General features: G+C 38.6%; 2 protein-coding genes across 6 annotated transcripts in view; both read right to left on the bottom strand.

Moving 5' to 3' along the window:
* LOC134667159 (uncharacterized) overlaps positions 1–21,543 on the bottom strand; it is a 287,834-nt gene that overhangs the window by 88,936 nt on the left and 177,355 nt on the right. The gene's annotated exons all lie outside the window — the stretch shown is intronic.
* Positions 1–21,543, bottom strand: part of LOC134667146 (heme peroxidase 2) — a 109,540-nt gene that overhangs the window by 19,722 nt on the left and 68,275 nt on the right. The window contains exons 5-9 of one of the 5 annotated variants that reach the window (XM_063524443.1): positions 17,643–17,712; positions 16,199–16,328; positions 4,462–4,654; positions 735–872; positions 191–420 (exon numbers count right to left, since the gene is read on the bottom strand). In XM_063524443.1, the coding sequence (XP_063380513.1) occupies positions 191–420; positions 735–872; positions 4,462–4,654; positions 16,199–16,328; positions 17,643–17,712 (761 nt within the window). Of the gene's footprint in view, positions 1–190; positions 421–734; positions 873–1,402; positions 1,563–2,727; positions 2,888–3,255; positions 3,389–3,660; positions 3,816–4,461; positions 4,655–16,198; positions 16,329–17,642; positions 17,713–21,543 lie in introns of those variants that run through there. The other 4 variants (XM_063524441.1, XM_063524440.1, XM_063524442.1 and 1 more) reach the window with 4 other exon arrangements.

The following is a 21,543-nucleotide window of genomic DNA, read 5'->3' on the forward strand; positions in this document are numbered from 1 at the left end:
ATGGGTTGAAAGGTCAGATGGCAGTCGCTTTCGTAAAAACTAGTGCCTACGTCAAATCATGGGATTAGTTGTCAAGCGGACCCCAGGCTCTCATGAGCCGTGGCGAAATGCCGGGATAACGCGAGGAAGAAGAAGAGTTGCATCTATTAAAACAAAATATAACCTGTAATATTATAAGAGTGTATTTTACCTATACATGCTCGCCAGCATTTCCTGTTCAGCGCGATCGAAGCCCAGCTTGTCAAAGTCCGCATAAGACTTGACTCCAGCAGTAGGTTCACACAGCCTGAGGGCCCGAAGGTACGAGGACACTCCATGGTCACGAGACCTGTTCAGGTCCCAAGTAGCTGAAAATGTGAAGCGAGAGACGCGGTATGCGCTAGTGTCGGCTAGGTCTTTGACGGTTATGGTCGCGTTGATCTGAAAAAGAGTAAAGATTAACCTTTTGAACGTCACAAACGGCAATTGACGTCAACGCAAAATCATGACAACGACGCCAAAGACGGCATTTGAAGTCGATCGTTTTTTGATGAAAATCTACTGGAAAACACCCCACTCTTAGGTTGGCATTATTCACAAAAATAAATTTTACCTCCGTGGCGTCAGTGGCACGGCAATGGATGCGCCGTTTGGAGTTCAAAAGATTAAAAAGTTTATAACTTATTGGAAACTTTCAGCAACTTGCACATCAGTATTTATTACTCGTAAACTTTAAGATTTGGAAGATCCTTTACCAGTTTCTCGTTCATCATGGCTTCGAAGACAGGAGCGACGGCCACCAGCTCGGAGTAGGCTCCGGCGCGGTTGGCGCTGGAGTAGCCTCGCCAGAACCCAAGGGAAGTCAGTTTCAGCTCAGCCTTAGCCATGCCCACCTGCGAAAAAATAACAAATCACGTATTCAGAAATTTTTTAATAACCCGGAATTAATTTTGTGGTTTCTTCTCCTTCAAATGATGATCTCCTTAATCAAAATGAGTTCAAATGAGACCTCATCTCATCCTGATGAGTTGTGGTTGTGAGTGAGTGAATGAGTTGAGTTGTGTGTTTCTGTTTCTCCTAAGTCGAATAGTTGTATTGTTGCATTAACCAACATATATGCCTATTAAGTATTTATTTAGCACTTATCCTGATCTTAGAGACCAATTCTCTAGGGGGGGCACCAACATCTCAGTAATCGATTGAATGAGTTGGAAGACTCTAGAGAGAGAGAGACTAAAAATGCTTAGGATTTTAAAGTGTTTTAATTCCGCAATGTGCAGAGTTGAACAATATTACACCAGTTCTCTCTTGCAGTTAGTCGAAGAAGAACAAGTGCTATATATACTTCCCAGTTCCCTTTATCTCATTTCGGCGCTTGTCAACCTCTTTTCTTCCTTCTGATTATCTTTGAAAATATCCTTACCTCTCCAAGCAGCACAGGCAGGAACTCATTGAACGTGATATGCTGTATAACAGCCGCGATAACTCGTCGTGTCTCCAGGAACAGCGTGGTGTCGTCCCAGAAGGGGTTCATGGCGTACAGCTGTCCGGCCACGCGGTTGTGTTCAGCCACTAGGGCCTTGTAAAGCAAGTCTATACTTACTTCTTAGTTACCATTATCTGGTCTCAGCGCTTGTCAACTTCTTATCACCCTTTAATCTTCTGATTATCTTAGAAAAGGACCTTACCTCTCCAAGTAGCACAGGCAGGAACTCATTAAACGTGATATGCTGTATAACAGCAGCGATAACTCGTCGTGTCTCCAGGAACAGCGTGGTGTCGTCCCAGAAGGGGTTCATGGCGTACAGCTGTCCGGCCACGCGGTTGTGTTCAGCCACTAGGGCCTTGTAAAGCAAGTCTATACTTACTTCTTAGTTACCATTATCTGGTCTCAGCGCTTGTCAACTTCTTATCACCCTTTAATCTTCTGATTATCTTAGAAAAGGACCTTACCTCTCCAAGTAGCACAGGCAGGAACTCATTAAACGTGATATGCTGTATAACAGCAGCGATAACTCGTCGTGTCTCCAGGAACAGCGTGGTGTCGTCCCAGAAGGGGTTCATGGCGTACAGCTGTCCGGCCACGCGGTTGTGTTCAGCCACTAGGGCCTTGTAAAGCAAGTCTATACTTACTTCTTAGTTACCATTATCTGGTCTCAGCGCTTGTCAACTTCTTATCACCCTTTAATCTTCTGATTATCTTAGAAAAGGACCTTACCTCTCCAAGTAGCACAGGCAGGAACTCATTAAACGTGATATGCTGTATAACAGCAGCGATAACTCGTCGTGTCTCCAGGAACAGCGTGGTGTCGTCCCAGAAGGGGTTCATGGCGTACAGCTGTCCGGCCACGCGGTTGTGTTCAGCCACTAGGGCCTTGTAAAGCAAGTCTATACTTACTTCTTAGTTGCCATTATCTGGTCTCAGCGCTTGTCAACTTCTTATCACCCCTTAATCTTCTGATTACTTTTGAAAGTATCCTTGCCTCTCCAAGCAACACAGGCAGGAACGTATTAAGCGTGATATGCTGTATAACAGCAGCGATAACTCGCCGTGTCTCCAGGAACAGCGTGGTGTCGTCCCAGAAGGGGTTCATGGCGTACAGCTGTCCGGCCACGCGGTTGTGTTCAGCCACTAGGGCCTTGTAAAGCAAGTCTATACTTACTTCTTAGTTACCATTATCTGGTCTCAGCGCTTGTCAACTTCTTATCACCCTTTAATCTTCTGATTATCTTTGAAAAGGTCCTTACCTCTCCAAGTAGCACAGGCAGGAACTCATTGAACGTGATATGCTGTATAACAGCAGCGATAACTCGCCGTGTCTCCAGGAACAGCGTGGTGTCGTCCCAGAAGGGGTTCATGGCGTACAGCTGTCCGGCCACGCGGTTGTGTTCAGCCACTAGGGCCTTGTAAAGCAAAGTCTATACTTACTTCTTAGTTGCCATTATCTGGTCTCAGCGCTTGTCAACTTCTTATCACCCCTTAATCTTCTGATTACTTTTGAAAGTATCCTTGCCTCTCCAAGCAACACAGGCAGGAACTTATTAAGCGTGATATGCTGTATAACAGCAGCGATAACTCGCCGTGTCTCCAGGAACAGCGTGGTGTCGTCCCAGAAGGGGTTCATGGCGTACAGCTGTCCGGCCACGCGGTTGTGTTCAGCCACTAGGGCCTTGAGCAAGTCTATACTTACTTCTTAGTTACCATTATCGGGTCTCAGCGCTTGTCAACTTCTTATCACTCTTTAATCTTCTGATTATTTTAGAAAAGGTCCTTACCTCTCCAAGAAGAACAGGCAGGAACTCATTAAACGTGATATGCTGTATAACAGCAGCGATAACTCGCTGTGTCTCCAGGAACAGCGTGGTGTCGTCCCAGAAGGGGTTCATGGCGTACAGCTGTCCGGCCACGCGGTTGTGTTCAGCCACTAGGGCCTTGTAAAGCAAGTCTATACTTACTTCTTAGTTACCATTATCTGCCGGCCTAGCCAAGGTTACAATCGCTATCGCTTCGGCAACGCTATCGCTTCACTCTTCCATATTAGTGCGACAGTGACAGTTGCGTTTCGATCGCTACGGAGCGTAAGCGATCGGCATCTTGGCTGCGTGGCCTGGTCTGGTCTCAGCGCTTGTCAACTTCTTATCACCCTTTAATCTTCTGATTATCTTTGAAAAGGGCCTTACCTCTCCAAGCAGCACAGGCAGGAACTCATTGAACGTGATATGCTGTATAACAGCAGCGATAACTCGTCGTGTCTCCAGGAACAGCGTGGTGTCGTCCCAGAAGGGGTTCATAGCGTACAGCTGCCCGGCCACGCGGTTGTGTTCAGCCACTAGGGCCTAGTAAAGCAAGTCTATACTTACTTCTTAGTTACCATTATCTGCCGGCCTAGCCAAGGTTACAATCGCTATCGCTTCGACAACGCTATCGCTTCACTTTTCCATATTAGTGCGACAGTGACAGTTGCGTTTCGATCTCTACGGAGCGTAAGCGATCGGCATCTTGGCTACGTGGCCTGGTCTCAGCGCTTGTCAACTTCTTATCAGCCTTTAATCTTCTGATTATCTTTGAAAAGGTCCTTACCTCTCCAAGCAGCACAGGCAGGAACTCATTAAACGTGATATGCTGTATAACAGCAGCGATAACTCGTCGTGTCTCCAGGAACAGCGTGGTGTCGTCCCAGAAGGGGTTCATGGCGTACAGCTGCCCGGCCACGCGGTTGTGTTCAGCCACTAGGGCCTTGTAAAGCAAGTCTATACTTACTTCTTGGTTACCATTATCTGCCGGCCTAGCCAAGGTTACAATCGCTATCGCTTCGACAACGCTATCGCTTCACTTTTCCATATTAGTGCGACAGTGACAGTTGCGTTTCGATCTCTACGGAGCGTAAGCGATCGGCATCTTGGCTACGTGGCCTGGTCTCAGCGCTTGTCAACTTCTTATCACCCTTTTAATCTTCTGATTATCTTTGAAAAGGTCCTTACCTCTCCAAGAAGAACAGGCAGGAACTCATTAAACGTGATATGCTGTATAACAGCAGCGATAACTCGCCGTGTCTCCAGGAACAGCGTGGTGTCGTCCCAGAAGGGATTCATGGCGTACAGCTGTCCGGCCACGCGGTTGTGTTCAGCCACCAGGGCCTTGTAGAGGGGTGCGGTTGGGGTGGGTTCGTTGCATCTGAAATAGAACATTCACGTATAAGTACGGATAATGAGTATGGTCAGTGGGGAGACACTCCTCACTTGGGGAAAAGTCGGCCCTGTCCGGCTCAGCATTGCTCTTGCAATTATTAGGGTTGGCACCACTTGACGTCCTTTTGCATATAAGAATCACTTGAATTTTGTCAACCCTAAATAATCGAAAGGGATAGTGCCATACATTAGAAAGGGATAGTATGATTCGTCCCTGAATCGCTATCAAACTTCGGTTTTGTAGGGAGTGTCCTTTCAATATGGTAGTACTATTAATTATTCTGTGCTATGATTTAATTTTACAGGTGGTGAACAAAGTAACCAATGGGATCCCAAAATTGTCCCGTGTTTACGGCAGGAAACTTTGTATGTCCTAAAAAGCGCAGCTGCTGTCGACGCAATGAATACACATAGGTACCTACTTACGTAGGAATACGAATTTATTTCAGCTCTGGAAAATTTATAGTAGGTACCTTATCTCCTCGTTTTGAGTTCCTTATTGAATATGGAGCGTATACTATACAGAATCAAGTCTTTGTTTGGCGTTCAAAGTCGAGTTCAGAGTCGGATTGTATTAGATAAGTACTACCAGGTTATTGGATACCTTTGTTTTTGAGAGGGCATGGCTTACCCTCCCATTAAAGTAACTACCTATAAGCTATTCAATTGCAATGTGACCGAAAACCTTCATAGACCCTTCTAATATTTATGCTCTCGAAGCAATACCGCCTTCAAGCTCACAATACGACATAACCATATTTACAAATATACAAACGTAATGTGGTTTTTAAGCCTTTATAAGGCAGATGGAATATATTCCCACCTGATTTTGAACTTTATTTCAAAGTTATAGAGTTCAATTTTGCATCATTCCTGAATCCCTTATGCTTAGAAAGGGTTAAGAATCCACATCCTTTGTACAATACTCAGTAACACTTGTTAACATGTCAATAAACCTCTTACTTACAATCCTACCAACTTATTTACAGTTCGAGTCTAGCAAAAATATTCCTTTTGTCAACGAATTAAGAGCTATGACAAGGAAATGGCACATGTAACTATATGTTTGTACATTAGTACATAGTCTGACCATATTTTCATATCACTATTGCAAGTTGCAAACGAGTGTGGGTCTAAAGCAAACCAATATAAATTGAATCATTGATTCATCATCATCATATTAGACTAAAGACATTCACAAATCTCCAGAATAACAAATCGTGCTCTGGCTTCATCCAATCCAACGGTTCCCAGTTTCATTTAAGAATGACTCACGTTAGACCGGACCGTGTCCGGGCCGAAGCTTCCGGCGCTTACTTTTCTATGACATGACAGGTGATCACGTGATGTTTTCCATAGAAAACGATGCGCCAGAAGCTCCGGGCACAGACAAAACATCCTCTAGACTGAGCATAGTCGCGCTACCCCCGCTGCCACGCATACGGTAATTTTACTCCATGTTCGAGTCGAAAGTGTGTTTGTGTGACGTCCGTGAACTCGTTCGTCGTTTGAACGGACCAATCACGGCACGGGACTTCGCTCACCTCGTCCCGCGCACCCCCGCATTTTTGGCAGCATCGGTTGCATGAAATAATTGCTCTAAACTCCGTCTAGAGGATTCCTAGTCTATGGCTCCGGGTCGGACTCGACCCGGTCTAACGTGAGTCATCCTTTACCCAGAACCCGAAAATTACATTTTATCCTCAAGAGCGGCAAAGTAATTTGATGTGTTTGAGTTGTTTACTCATGTTGGCTGGTAAAATTGACTTTGATGGAGGTAAATAGGTATTTAAGTAGTAACGTTTATTTGCATTTGATTTGTAATGTTTGAGGTATACGTTTATTATTTTCCTCGCTTAGGTGAGGTACAAAATTTTGTGTTTCACTTGAAGCAAAGTTAGTTTAACCCTCATGGCTTAAAAACCTCCCTACGCTTTCTATTAATCTCTTTTATCGAATCTTTAAGTCCTCGTAAAAAAATACCTTGGTCCATCGGTCTCATGTTAATATTTTGTTCATTGCTTATAGCAGAGATATATATAACTCCGTATAAGATAAATAAAGTCTAAGGAAAAAACGTGCCTCGGAAATCAAGAAAAAGTCATTCTCGAATAGATGGCGCCATTACCTTTGGCCTATTTTCGGCTAGATGGCGTTGACGACAGCGTTTGATATCTAACAATTTTAACACATATCAGTGAAAGAACATGGGTCAGTATGGAACAATAAAAATTAAAAATCATTTATCCGTAAACATATTTTGATTAATTTATACATTTACAATTTTAATTGAAGTTTTAATCGTGTGTCAATAGATGGCAGTAAATGTATCGTGGCAGTAAAATTTACTTTGGCAATAGCCCTCTATACTATCTATTCTCTTTGCTTATGGGTACCCATGGTTCACTGAATTACTTAAAAATAATTCGCGGTTCGGTATTTTGAAGCGAACCCTCGTCTTTGCCCAGTATACAAAAGTAACAACATTGCACTAACTACCAACAGTGTGAGAAAGAGATTTGAATCTTTGCCTACATGCAAATGACCAAGGTCTACATTTGCATACAATCCATTTCTGTGACGACACCTAGGAATTCCATCGGGGTTTATCAATGACAAAAGCTTCTATTTGCATGTTATTGATTATTTACGGCGTTTTGTGAATTCATAGCGTAATTACTAGAGATGCAACGGATAGTTGTTTGGCTGGATACCGGGTACCGGATATTCGGCCTGACCTTCGGCCGAATTTCGAATGTTTAAATTGTTTTAAAATAATAAACAAGTACGATTATGATCGTTACTGATTTTGAAATCCAATTTGTTAACTCCGAAATCAAGCAATGTTACTATCCGGTATACGGCCGGATAGTAGGTCCCTATCCGGTATCCGTCCGGATATTAAAAAGATGGCAGGATAGGCCGGATACCGGATAGTAACCGAATATGCGGTGCATCTCTATAACTATCAAAAGGCGCTAATAATTAATGTGTTTTTAAAATGATAATCTTTATTCTTCTATTTAGGCACTAGGTATCTACATTTGAGTTCGCGACAATGGATACGCATTTGAACATGTAAAAGTTGACTCACGTTAGACCGGGCCGTGTCCGGGCCGGAGCTTCCGGCGCATTGTTTTCTATGGAAAGCATCACGTGATCGCCTGTCATGTCATGGAAAAGTAAGTGCCGGAAGCTCCGGCCCGGACACGGACCGGTCTAACGTGGGTCATCCTTAACTTGGGTCGTGACATACTAAATGTCGTGTCATTGTCATACCTACAGATCATTAACGGGGAAGGCAACAATTGCTTTTAGAGAGGGATTCAATAAGACCACCATTTAGGTACAAATTAGCTTTACCGGCTCTTCTAAAGTATAATGGCCACTTGAACTTTTTTTATATATCCTTTTACATAGCAAAAAATAAGTACCATTATCATTACTTACATATATAACATTAAGAGCCAACCAACAACCGTGAGTGATATTGGAAAATCAGTTTGAGCTTCGGATTCGTTGCGATATTTGCATTTTTAACCGACTTCCATTTCATAGAAGGAGGAGGTTCTGTATTCGGTTGTGGCTATTTTTTTTATTTATTTTTTCTATGTACGTTCACCGATTACTCCGACATCCGTAGTCCGATTTGAGTAATTCTTTTTTTGTTTGAAAGGAGCTACCTCCGAGTTGGTCCCATTTTAATTTGGTTCTGTTCTGATGATGGGATCCATGAGGAATTGAGGGAACTCCTCAATTTTTAAAGGCACATGCATGGTGATTTGGGTGTTTTCTTAAGCTACTCGAGCATTTTCTCCCGAAAACCACCACTTTGATGAAGTAGACCTGATGATGATGATTGTTTTTTAACCGACTTCCATTTCATAGAAGGAGGAGGTTCTGTATTCGGTTGTGGCTATTTTTTTTATTTTTTTTTTCTATGTACGTTCACCGATTACTCCGACATCCGTAGTCCGATTTGAGTAATTCTTTTTTTGTTTGAAAGGAGCTACCTCCGAGTTGGTCCCATTTTAATTTGGTTCTGTTCTGATGATGGGATCCATGAGGAATTGAGGGAACTCCTCAATTTTTAAAGGCACATGCATGGTGATTTGGGTGTTTTCTTAAGCTACTCGAGCATTTTCTCCCGAAAACCACCACTTTGATGAAGTAGACCTGATGATGATGATTGTTTTGATGATAATGATGATGATTTTTTAAATGTAATATGTTCAGCGATTACTCCGGCACCTGTGATCCGATTTGAGTAATTCTTTTTTTGTTTGGAAGGAGTTCCCTCCAAGGTGTCTCCGTATTATTTTTGGTTCTGGTCTGATGATGGAATCTATGAGGAATTGAGGGAACTCCTCAGTTTTTAAAGGCACATGCATGGTGATTTGGGTGTTTTCTTAAGCTACTCGAGCATTTTCTCCCGAAAACCACCACTTTGATGAAGTAGACCTGATGATGATGATTGTTTTGATGATAATGATGATGATTTTTTAAATGTAATATGTTCAGCGATTACTCCGGCACCTGTGATCCGATTTGAGTAATTCTTTTTTTGTTTGGAAGGAGTTCCCTCCAAGGTGTCTCCGTATTATTTTTGGTTCTGGTCTGATGATGGAATCCATGAGGAATTGAGGGAACTCCTCAGTTTTTAAAGGCACGTGTAAAGTGATTTCGGTGTTTTCTAAAGTAACTCGAGCATTTGCTGCCGAAAACCGCCAATTTGATGTAGTGCAAGTGTAGCCCTACCACGAGTTTGACATTGACATATTCGCTAAGTTAGCGACGCTAACGTCTTTGTAACTTACTTTTTATGCATCTCGCTCGCACTAATATGCCAGTACGAGCGAGATGCAAAGAAAGTAAGTTACACACACGCTAGCGAATAAATCAATGTCAAACTCTTGGTAAGCTGGTAAGGCTACTGATCGGGGGTTAGGGTTAGGAGTTAAGGGGTCGGGGATTAAGGGGTCGGGGAATGGCGGTTGAAGGGCTGCTGGTTCAGGGTCGAGGGGTTCATGGATCAGGGGTTGATGCGCTGTGAGGTAGAGTGATCGGGGGGTTGAGGGATTGGGTTAGTGACGGGGCGGAGGATGGATTTAGTGTAGTGACAGGAATTATAATTTCCCAGACGGACTCGAGAAAATTCCTGATTACATATTTATTAAAGTAGGTACCCGCATTTAATTTTAATCATGATGTTGTTTTTAATTCATGCTTCCTGCTCTTAACAATGCATTAAAACTAAAAATTGAAAAATAAAAACTTTTTACAAAAAAAAAGAAAACCGACTTCAAAAAGGATGAAATAAAATATTATCCTTTTTAAGTCTATGCGTTACCAACTGATATGTTTGAAGTCGGTGCCAAGCCAAGTAGTAACAATACCCGTCAAAAATAATCAGCTTTATGACTATAAATCCCATTAGAACTGTACTAATAACTATTGTAAATGTGTAAGTAATTCTGTCTGCCTCTTTGTCGCCTTTTCATGGCTAAACAACTGAACCTCTTTAGGTGAAATTTGGCAAGAACGTAAATTCCTTGAATTGTTTTATATTTTGAAATGTAGTCCTCTGAATAAGGAACGGGAAATAACTCAGTTCCAATCCCACGCTTGCGTGCCGACAAACATGGTACGGACTGTGCCAAGAAGGTTTGATCGTGTGTTCTGAGGTGTGTTCTTAGTACAGTCGACGTCAAAGATATGTTTACACTTTTGCACCTTACTCCTTTGTAATAAGACGAAAAGTGTACCTAAACATATTTTTAACGTCGACTGTACCTACAGAAAGTACGTTCATTGTCGTCGTGTAAGGCAATCCAACGTCGTGTAACGTACATCCTTATCGAATCGCACCAAAATCATGGTATGCTTCAAAAGTTGGCTTGGCACCGACTTCAAACATATCAGTTGGTAACGCATAGACTTAAAAAGGATAATATTTTATTTCATCCTTTTTGAAGTCGGTTTTCTTTTTTTTTGTAAAAAGTTTTTTTTTAGATTTTGGTTTAACTTAGTCTGACGTAGCAATGCACGCACGAGAACTTTCCAAAGTTGCGAAACTTTCCACATGAGAAATTCTCGGTAACTTCTGAGAATGTTCTCGAGAACGAGAATTTATTTATTTATCGTAGTTTATACCTTGAATATTCACGATAGTTTAGGTGTAGTCCTTACCCCCAGAAAATTCCGACTTTTGGTCGTCCGCTTGCGGTCAGAAAAATGTATGACGGCCCGACCAAACGGTCAGACTTAGGTGGGGGGTGCTCGACCAAATGTCATAGAGGGACCCTGGCAGTTTTTGACGCCGCCATTTTTTTCAATATGGCCGACATTTTTTTTAATCTTTGTTAATTTTGTTGTAGCGCGCTGAAATTTTGGTCACGGAATCTCGGGGTCCTCTAGATACTTATGAAAATTTTTTTTGAAAAATGCTACAATTGCGGGAAAACTGGCCACTTTTATTTTGTATGGCAACTTTTAAACGGTGCGTGATAGGTGGGGGGTGCTCGACCAAATGTCATAGAGGGCCCCGAGACAAAACAATCTGCATTAAAAAAATAAAAATGGCCGACTTTTTTTTTAATTTTATTCAAGTTGGTCCGAGCGCGCTGAGGTTTGGCATGGCGGGAGATAGAGGCCTCTAGATTCAAATGAAACAAAAAAAAATTTTTGGAAAATATTGTCGAAAGTCGAAATGTTCTCTGATATACAGTGAGAATTTAAGCAACTTATTGGTAAATTTATCACATCAACAAAATAGCTAACTGTAATAGACAATAATATATGCATAATAACTTTTAGTTTTAAGTTATGCCTATTTAAACTTTATTTCAAGTATATTCTCTTGTTTAAACAATAATTTCCATGTTGCAGGAATGTTCTGAGAACATTGAAATGAAATGAAAAAATGAAATTTATTTGCTAGAAATGTGGTAGGTACAGAAGTTTGGTGTTAACATGCAATTTTGCGAGTTCAGCACATTTCGCCAATAATCTAGGCATGCAAATTATGTTCTATTTTAACCTACTTATACTATACATTATTTACAAACTATTTACATAATCTGGGGGCACAGCCGTGTCAAGACGAGACATATCATATTACTCACCATCACATTAGAGTGGCGAATATAAATCATTAATTTAAATTTACATCTCTTGATAAGAATATTCCAAATGTCAACATAATAAAATAAGAAATAAAAATAGTTCTAAATGTCTAAAAATAACTCCTGTACTGAATAAAAAGCTTTTTCCGATAACCATTTATGCAATTTTGACACAAACCTTGCATAGGTTAATTCTTTTATATCGTTAGGTAAACGGTTATAAATTTTTATGGCCATTAGGTAACAATTTTTGCTGTAAAGCTTACTGTTATAATTACTTGTCACTACAAGCCTGTTTGGATATCTTGTATTGAATTTACACACATTTCTTAGCTTTGTAAACAATTCAGGATGCAACCTTACAAATTTACACGCTTCTAGTATATATAAAGACGGCAATGTTAGAACTTTTAGGCTCTTGAATATGTCTTTACAAGGTGTTAGCGGCGGTACGTTACATATTGCTCTAACGCATTTTTTTTGAGAAATAAAGACTCTCTTAATATCTTTTGCGTTTCCCCATAATAGAAGGCCGTATCGAATAACTGAAGCTACGTAACCGTGATAGGCAGTAAGAGCGGTAGCTTTATTAACAGTAGTAGCTAATCTTTTAAGGACATAGATAAAACGATTAATTTTACAACATTTTACCTGTATTTGGGGTGTCCAAGAGCAATTTTTATCTAATAGTATGCCTAAGAATGAAATTTGTTCTGATTCAATAATGTCTATTCCTTTATATTTAACACTTAAATCAATTGGTCCTTTTTTATTATAAAATTGTATATATTTGGTTTTAGTCAGGTTAGGTTGCAAATTATTATATTCCATCCATTGTATAATGTCATTAATCGTATTGTTTATGTCCGTATTATATAATTTAATATCATCACATGGTATAACTACAGATATGTCATCAGCGAAGAGTAAACAGTGGTGTCTTGTAGCTGAAGGCAGGTCGTTAATATACAGTAGAAACAAAAGTGGCCCTAGGACACTGCCTTGGGGTACACCTCTATTGTTTTCCATAATGTTAGATCTCGCAGAACATACCATTTTTTTATCGTCAATATTGTCTACCTCCACAAATTGAGTTCGATTATTTAGATAGCTTTCTATCCAACTCGAGGCTAATCCTCGGAGACCATACAGTTCACATTTTCGCAACAGGCGATGATGAGATACAAAATCAAACGCTCATATCAAAGAAAACAGTTACTACAGGTACTTTATTGTCAATGTTATCAGTAATTATCTTAACAAGGTTAAATGCTGCTAAGGTTGTTGATTTACCTTTTTGGAAAGCGCTTTGTTGAGTATTAATTATGTCATGCCTATTGCAAAAAGAAACAATCCTCGCATGCATTATTCTTTCAAAAATTTTTGAAAAAATAGATAATAAGGCTATAGGTCTGTAGTTATTAAGGTCCTCTTTATTGTCTTTTTTGTATAATGGCTTAATAATGGAGGTTTTTAATCTATCTGGAAATGTGCCAGTTGTAAATGAGAGATTTATCAAAAAGCATAGCACCGAGGCGAAAGTATCAATGCTCTTTTTTATGATAATCGTAGAAAATCCATCAGGTCCCACAGAGCCTGTATTTTTCAGCGATTTTACTATTTTAATGAGTTCTTCTTCATGACATGGATAAAGAAAGATTGTAGCTTGATTTGACTGTAGACTTAATTTATATTTATTGTGATCGTAATCATTATTTGTTAGGTTGATAAAAAATTCATTAAATGTGTTGGAGATTTGTTTTTTGCAATGAATAATATTGCCGTTGTTATTAATTTTGACGATTTCTGTTCGTTGGCGTTGATACCTTTGGTTTCCAATTAGGTTCCACGATGCCTTACAAACGTTTTTAGCAGTACGTAAGTATTTAATATTGTCTTCCTTCTGTGACTGTTTTATACAATTTTTTAGTATTTTGGAATATCTATAGTATATCACCTTATCATCTGGATTTTTAGTCTTGTAGTATTTAAAACGTAAATATCTTTTTGTACTCGTGGACTTTTGAATACCTTTTGTAATCCAGCTCGATTTTTTGTCTTTGTTACTAATTTTAATTTTCATGAATGGGAAACATAAATTATAGAAGAGTGAGAACGTATCGTGGAAACTATTGAAAGCATTGTTCAAGTCACTCTGTGCGTATGTCTCTGACCATCTTAGAATGCGTAGACAATCACAAAATTTCCTAATATTTTCTTCACAAAAATCACGTTTGTTTATGTACCAAAATTCCATTTCCTCATCTTTATCATCTACTTGAAAACATAAAGTCTGCCCCGTATTGTGGTCAGACAGGCCCAAAGCATGCACTTCAGCTTTTACATTTGACAGGTTACTGACTATATGGTCTATACAGGAATTCATTCTTGTTGGTTTATCAATGTGGAGATGGAATCCGTAATTCTGTAATATAGCCAGTAGTTCACGGGACGCCTTATAATCTATGAGAGTGTTAATATTAAAATCTCCCGTTAAAATTATTTTAGTTGACTTGCGTTTAGCTAATCTATGTAATATATTTTGAATGTTAGTGAAGAATGTGTCTATATTAGATTTAGGTATCCTATAAATGCAAATTATGATGCATTTACACCTAGGGATTTCTATACCACAACATTCGAAATGTTTTTCACATGCGAAGTCTTTTAAAAAGGACAGTTCACGACACTCAATAAAACTTTTAGACAGTATACATACGCCACCACGTTTTTGTCCTTGTCTTGAAAAACTAGCACAAATTTTGTATCCTTTTACACTGATATTTTTTTCTTCACCTGATTTGATGAATGTTTCCGATAGGCATATGAAGTCTATTGGCACGTTTTTTTCATTCTCGGGAACGTTTCCGCTTTTTGGGAATGTTCTGCAATTTGTACATTGCTAGTCTGACGTCAAATCAAAACGTGAAACCACTCTAATATTTGCATAATTTAAAATGTTAGCCCGTTAATAAAACGTCCATCAATTAAAAAACAACCATTTACTCAAGTGACGCAAAAAGTGTGGATAAAAACAATGGTGTGAACACTTAGGCAATGTCTATCTCGAAATATCAACGCACGTGACTATGTGGGAATATGAACTTTAATGGTGTAGGTACTGTTTGAAGGTATGATAACGAAACATGCAAAAACAGATGTTGCACTGAGAGAAAAATCATCACCAGGAATTAAAAAACAGTTCTGTACTGGGGAAAAAAATGAATTTTTAGTAATAATTATGGACGTTTCACTATTTCTGTAAAGTTTATTTATTTCTACAAACAGCTCAGTAATCCCAAATATAATTTCAACAAACAGATAATATAAATTGCAAGAACTAATAGAAATTGCAAAAGTCAATTTATTCCTATTAGTTAACTCTCCTTGTCCCCGGATTAAGTTTATTTTTGCTATTCTAAGTGTGTTTTTGTTGTACTTTTCTCTCAGTGGATTACTGGGTTAGTTTGCTAGTTAGATACTATCCAGGTATTTTAAAATAATGTTTTATCTATATTGGACTGACGATGACGGTCGTGTCTACCTTTAAGTCCCTCTTTGTGTATAAGTACATACATATAATCACGCCTATTTCCCGGAGGGGTAGGCAGAGACCACGGATTTCCACTTGCTACGATCCTGACATACCTCTTTCGCTTCCTTCACTTTCATAATATTCCTCATACAAGCTCGCCGGTTTAAGGTGCTCTTGACCAGACCTTTTTTCAGGATTTCCCCGATCTGATTAGAGAAAGTCCGCCGAAGTCTACCCCTTCCAACTTCCTTCCGCTTCCACTTCTCCCTTATACACTCATTGTTGTAGTACTTTATATTCTGACGGATACCTTCATTACCGAGTCCTTGAGTCTGACGCGTGTCAAGCTCCTCGATGGCATAGAACGAGCACAAACAGCGACAGTCTTAACCTGGCTTCAAGAGACTTTTCAAGCCTATCAAGGTCACGCTATCCAAAGAAGCACAGAATTCTTCTACGGCGAACAGTGGAGAGGCAAATTTCCACACGGCACACAGGTATTAAATCCAGAATCCGGCAAATTAAAATAATATAAAATTCATAGAGGTGGATCTGCGCGAACTGCGAGTCAATAATTGGAGAGAGGTGGCCCAGGACCGAGGAAAGTGGCGCTGTCTTGTGTCAAAGGCCAAGTAGTAGTACTTACCGTTTACGTTATCTACCAGTATCACTGAGATTTGCTTGTTTTTCATACAAATGGCATCGATATTACGCGGAAGATCCGCACACATTTTCTGAATTTCGCGCCTTTTTTAGTGACATTGCTTGCCAGCCTGTGTCAATGATACTATATCAAACAAACTTTAACTCACTCTTAATAGGCCTTATTCCTTTACAATAACGTTCACAATTAGTCTGCTAAGGTACTTACTTCCTGCAAGAAGCGAGATCAAGTTTTCCGACGTCGTATAATCGCAGAGACCGCAGTTCCTTCTCTGAGCTGCCGTATAGAGCTGATCCATCCAGGAAGGCCGTCGCCATGTTCATCTGGTCACGAGACTCTGAGGATGAGAGAAAAGTCACGTTAGTTGTTATCATAGTAGAAGTTAAATGTAATAGAGCAAGGATATGTAGATAATTTTATGCGCAATGCAGGTTATTTTTGTGACGTTCGGCCACACCGAACGCCATGCAATCGTTTTCCATTGTAACATCTATTATATTATAGTAAGGATATACTTAGGTTTACCTATCTTGTCTACGATATTTTATCTTTATGCCGTTTAGTACAGCTTTTATGTCTACCCTTCTCCAATTCTCCCTCAATTGCTTAAGGGTTAACTGGAAGAGATCGCTGAAAGGGATAAGTTCGCCTTTGTACAAAAAAGTATTTTTTTTATTTTACTAATACTACTGCTACAAATACAACAAAATAGAATTTAAACATTTTGGACTGAAAGTTGTAGTTTTATGGTTTTATATGGGATAGCCAATTTTTTCGTGATTTCGGTTTTGGTCGACGCAAACTTGAAAATGCATGACAACTTTTAAAAAAGTCAGCAATGTTTCACTGATATGATGGCCTAGCCTAGCCTTTACTCTACATCTCCCATTCTCACACATGAAGTATGAGCGAGATAGCTAACATTGCACGCAAATATGGCGTTTGAGAAGCAATGTTGTCCTGCCGTCAGTTAACCAAGTTTAGGTTAGTACCATTGCATAGACTAGGAATCCTCTAGACCGAGTTTAGAGCAATTATTTCATGCAACCGATGATGCCGAAAATGCGGGGGTGCGCGGGACGAGATGAGCGAAATCCCGTGCCGTGATTGGTCCGTTCAAAGACACGGAGGTCACACAAAGACACTTTTGACTCGAACATGGAGTAAAATTACCGTATGCTTGGCAGAGGGGATAGTGCGACTATGCTCAGTCTGGAGGATGTTTTGTCTGTGGTACCTACTCGTAACTAAACTACTCGTACCTTTGCTGTTGAGTGTTGACACACATCAAAATATCTCAACTCTATCGAATATCGGGATAAAAACACAGTGTGAATTTTAATTATTTTGTGGTGAGCGTTCCGACTGAACATCTAGCGACCTTCACCAAGGAGGAGTTTTGGCCGAAGGGTGTCAAGTTCCGGCGGTTCCGCGGCCGGCTCCCTGACACTGCGGGGTTGCGAACTGCATCGCAGCCATAATTGTGTTTTTAATTTTAAGATATATTTTGTAATAATAACTAGTTTAAAGGTCCAGTATCTATGGGCCAATAGTTGCCTGAAAATAAATGTATTCATTCATTCATTCATAAACAAATCGATTTTAGACAGAATGATGTACTAACTTTTAATAAAACTAATGACACACTTACCAAATCCACAAGAATCGATGTTTCTGGTCGGCGCAGATCGGACGTACTCACAGTGACCCCCATGGCAGTCCTTTAAACAAAAGATAAATATTATTAATTAACTTGTAAATAACTTCAATAGTACATTACTACAGAGGCCGGGACGAAAGAGGTTGCCGGCCAAAGACATATAGACGGATAGGTCTGAGCGCGGGCAACCCCATTTCCCGCCGAGGTATGTATAGTGCTTTTCTCAAACATGCAATGAAATAAATAAAATAAAAAATCCCCGAAACCCAAGTTTTATTTATAGAAAAAATATAACCAACACGTACCTATATCATTATCACGCGTATGTTTTACACGAGACGTGTATTTTTACTACCCGTATATTTTCATGTATCTTTGATTTTTTCGCCTTGTATCCGTCTGACTGTCGTTTTCGTCACATAAGTTTACATAGTCTTTCATGTTGATATCATGTTTCACATACATCGTTGCTTTATGCATGGAGTAAATAAGTATAATTTCCACAGTGTTGACGAATTTGTAGTTACATTCATTTAAAATATGCCACAAAACTGTTTCTAATAAACTGTAAGCCATTTTTTTTAGTTTCTCAAATAATAAAATTGCCATAAGCAACCATATACATACTTCGTCTTTGACTTGGCGGCAGAGGCAGCAAGTTATTTAAAATCAATTCTGCTTAGGTACGCTGCCAATTCCAACACCTACGATTACAATTAATATTAATTTCATTATTTCGTCGGAACTCATATTAAAGTCAATAAATCAACAACGCACCATAAATCCAATAAAACAGAATGAATATTTTTCAACTTTACCTCCATAACAATTTAAAAAATATAACTACGCGTGTTTGAGTAGACCTTTTTACCGCTAACGTTTAGATGAAATATTGTAATATTTTTATTTGTGTAGTTAAATTTATAATTTAAAATTATAAAATTATATAATGTATTATTTATTAAGTTCATGTTGATTTTTTACAAATAAAACTGCAAATTATAGCAAACATTGTTTTTTGTTTTTTTTTTATAGGCGTAGTGGCAGAGTGTCCATCAAAGAATATAATACTCACTAGGAGAAGAACGGTAACTCCATACAAAAAAATGTCCCCAACCGTTTATACGTTTATACTAGTGGCGCCGTCTTTGTGTACCAATGGAACTAAAGTTGACAACCGGTTTAGCCTGGCGGGTATTGGTAGGTAGTAATTCTGTTGATAAACATATTTGTTATCTTCATATCACGAAATATATGCAAGATGCAAATATTACCCTTTGTTTGTGGTATTATCAATTGATTGAAATAAAAGGCATGTTTATGTTTATAACATTATATATATTATTAATTAAAAAATGTTTTACATATAAAAATATACACTGAAAACTGGCAACTGGCAACTTAATAAAAAAATAGACATTAATAAAGCGCATTCACAAAGTTTTCAGTACCTTTTATACAAATAACATTAGGCATGCCTACCTATTACGCTTTACACACAGATACACTACACTTTACACACGGCATTTTACACAGATTTCCAACTTGTATTGCACCTGAAACGTCATACTTCGCAGCCTATTATAAGGAACATAACATCAATATTTCATTGCATGTTTGAGAGAAATTATTTGAACATTTGTTTTTCATTACTTAATTTTGTAAGTAGGTTTAGGTAAAACATTTCGTTGGATTTTTGTTATTTAAGTAGGTATATTTTAATTTGTGCATTTTGTTTATTTGTGCATTTTGTTTTCTAGCACATTGTCACAGGAATTTAGGTTACGTACTTTTCTCAATAAGAATGCGTAAAGTATGTCTCCAAACATATGCAGAACAAAATTACATAATAACATTAATTTCCTACGAATGTATAATTTGACAGTTTTGACAGTGATTGTGCTAGGCATTTTCAATAACTTAAATAATAAGACAAAGGCCCTCAAACAATAGACAAGTACTTGAAGATATTCGGCCATTGTGACTCTCACATCCGGAACCAGAATTCCGATTTATACACAGACTACCTCCGATAGAGCGGTCTATTTACACTCGGCTTGCAGTCACCACATGTAGAGACCCTCTTGTAAGTTCTTAAGCATGGCACATTCTTTCTTTATTTAGTTTTCATGCCATCACTTAGATGCACTATGTCTATACTTTAATTTTTATATAATGTGCTTATGAGTGTTAAAAATATTACTACACCGATTGTATTATACACCTCTGAATCGAGTAGATACCGGCAAAAGAAAATCGGCGAGAATTGTTTTTCCAAAACGTTAATTTATGAGGCTACAGGCCACATGAGGCTAGCATACCATACGCTCTAACCCCTAACTCAATTTTTGTCGAAGAATATAGAAAATATTTTTTAAATAAAATAATACATCGTACAGAATTGCATACCTAATTGTTATTCTTCGTATTTTCCCGGAAACGTTCGTATTTGTCATGCTACTTCAGTCAACCTCAGTACTTTTTGTACCGTGACGGACTGAAATATCAAGAGACGTTCGTACGTTTCCGTGAAAATACGAAAGAAAATAATTATGCACTACGTTTATAATCGTACGCGCGGTTGAGTTGTCATACTAAACTAATATTGGCGCGTCAATGGACAAAGACCTGAGTCAATTTACATGCCCCATCTAGTATATAAGATTAGCGATCTATGAATTTACATAACCGTCTAAAAATGTTATATAACACATTTGCTTTTATATCACCCGGTGCGTGCGCGATGTTAACTAATTAGGGGAAATAGACTATTTGTTATAGCAACAATTGATTAATTATCTGATTATTCAAGAAGTATACATATAGCTTTGTTATTGTGTGATCGATTAGGTAAGTGAGTATTTAGTATTAAGTAGATCAACGTCATCAAAATTAATTGATTATCCTCTGAAATAGGTATAGTTAGACCGTAAAAAGTCTGCAGCGATTTTGATAGCCCACGCAGTGCAAGTGTCATATTAAACGTCAAACTTCTATGAAATTATGACGTATAAATAACACTGCAGACTTTTATTGGTGCGACTATAAGAAGCGGTGTTCAATCTGTCACTAATTTACAGAGCTCGGCGGGAGTGAGCTGTTTTCAGAGTTTGCACAACATGGACATGCCTTGTCATTCGATGGTATATGTGGTGTAATTTAATAACTAAAGAAGTTATTTTATTTAGCCTTTCCGCTATGATCTTTACGTCGCCATTAAAACAAATGAATTTTATAGCAAGCTTTTTTAGTAAACCTCTTCAAATAATATGTATATCCATCCATATGCTACTATTAAAGTTTATTTGTACATAAGACATTGTCATTTTAGTTTAATTATAATTGATAAAGTTTTATTTTAATATTTCTTTCTAAGGTGTATCTATATTAATATCTACACTTGACATAAGTGACGTCAAAATGGCTCACCCCTGCGGCAGCCGAGCTCTGGTAATTTATTTATCCCGAAGCCAAGAAATACTATCACATCTAAAATAGTTTTCTAACTTTCAGAAGTACCTGATAAGTATAGTAGTAGTACTAAGTAGTAGTAGATATCTATATACAGTGTGTTTTCTCTTCTATGAACAAATTTTGGTCAATTTGAGCAGTTCAGCCTTTAGTTTAATTTATTGCTCCTGTTACAGGAAGCACCCTGTATACTCCTCAGGGACAAATAAACATTTCGTGTTAAACTCAACCATAAGTCGTAATTTTTTATTTTAATGTCGAGCCAACGGCTAAGCAAAACTAATTGCCTTATTAAACTAGTTTTCACGTAAGTATATATTACTATAATAATGCAATTAAAAAGAAGCCTGTGTATTTCAGCGGATGGGTGACCTTTATTGTCATTGCTCGCATGTATACACAAGCGATGAAAATCCAAAAC

This window comes from Cydia fagiglandana, chromosome 9 (assembly GCF_963556715.1).
Source record: "Cydia fagiglandana chromosome 9, ilCydFagi1.1, whole genome shotgun sequence".
Lineage (NCBI taxonomy): Eukaryota > Metazoa > Arthropoda > Insecta > Lepidoptera > Tortricidae > Cydia > Cydia fagiglandana.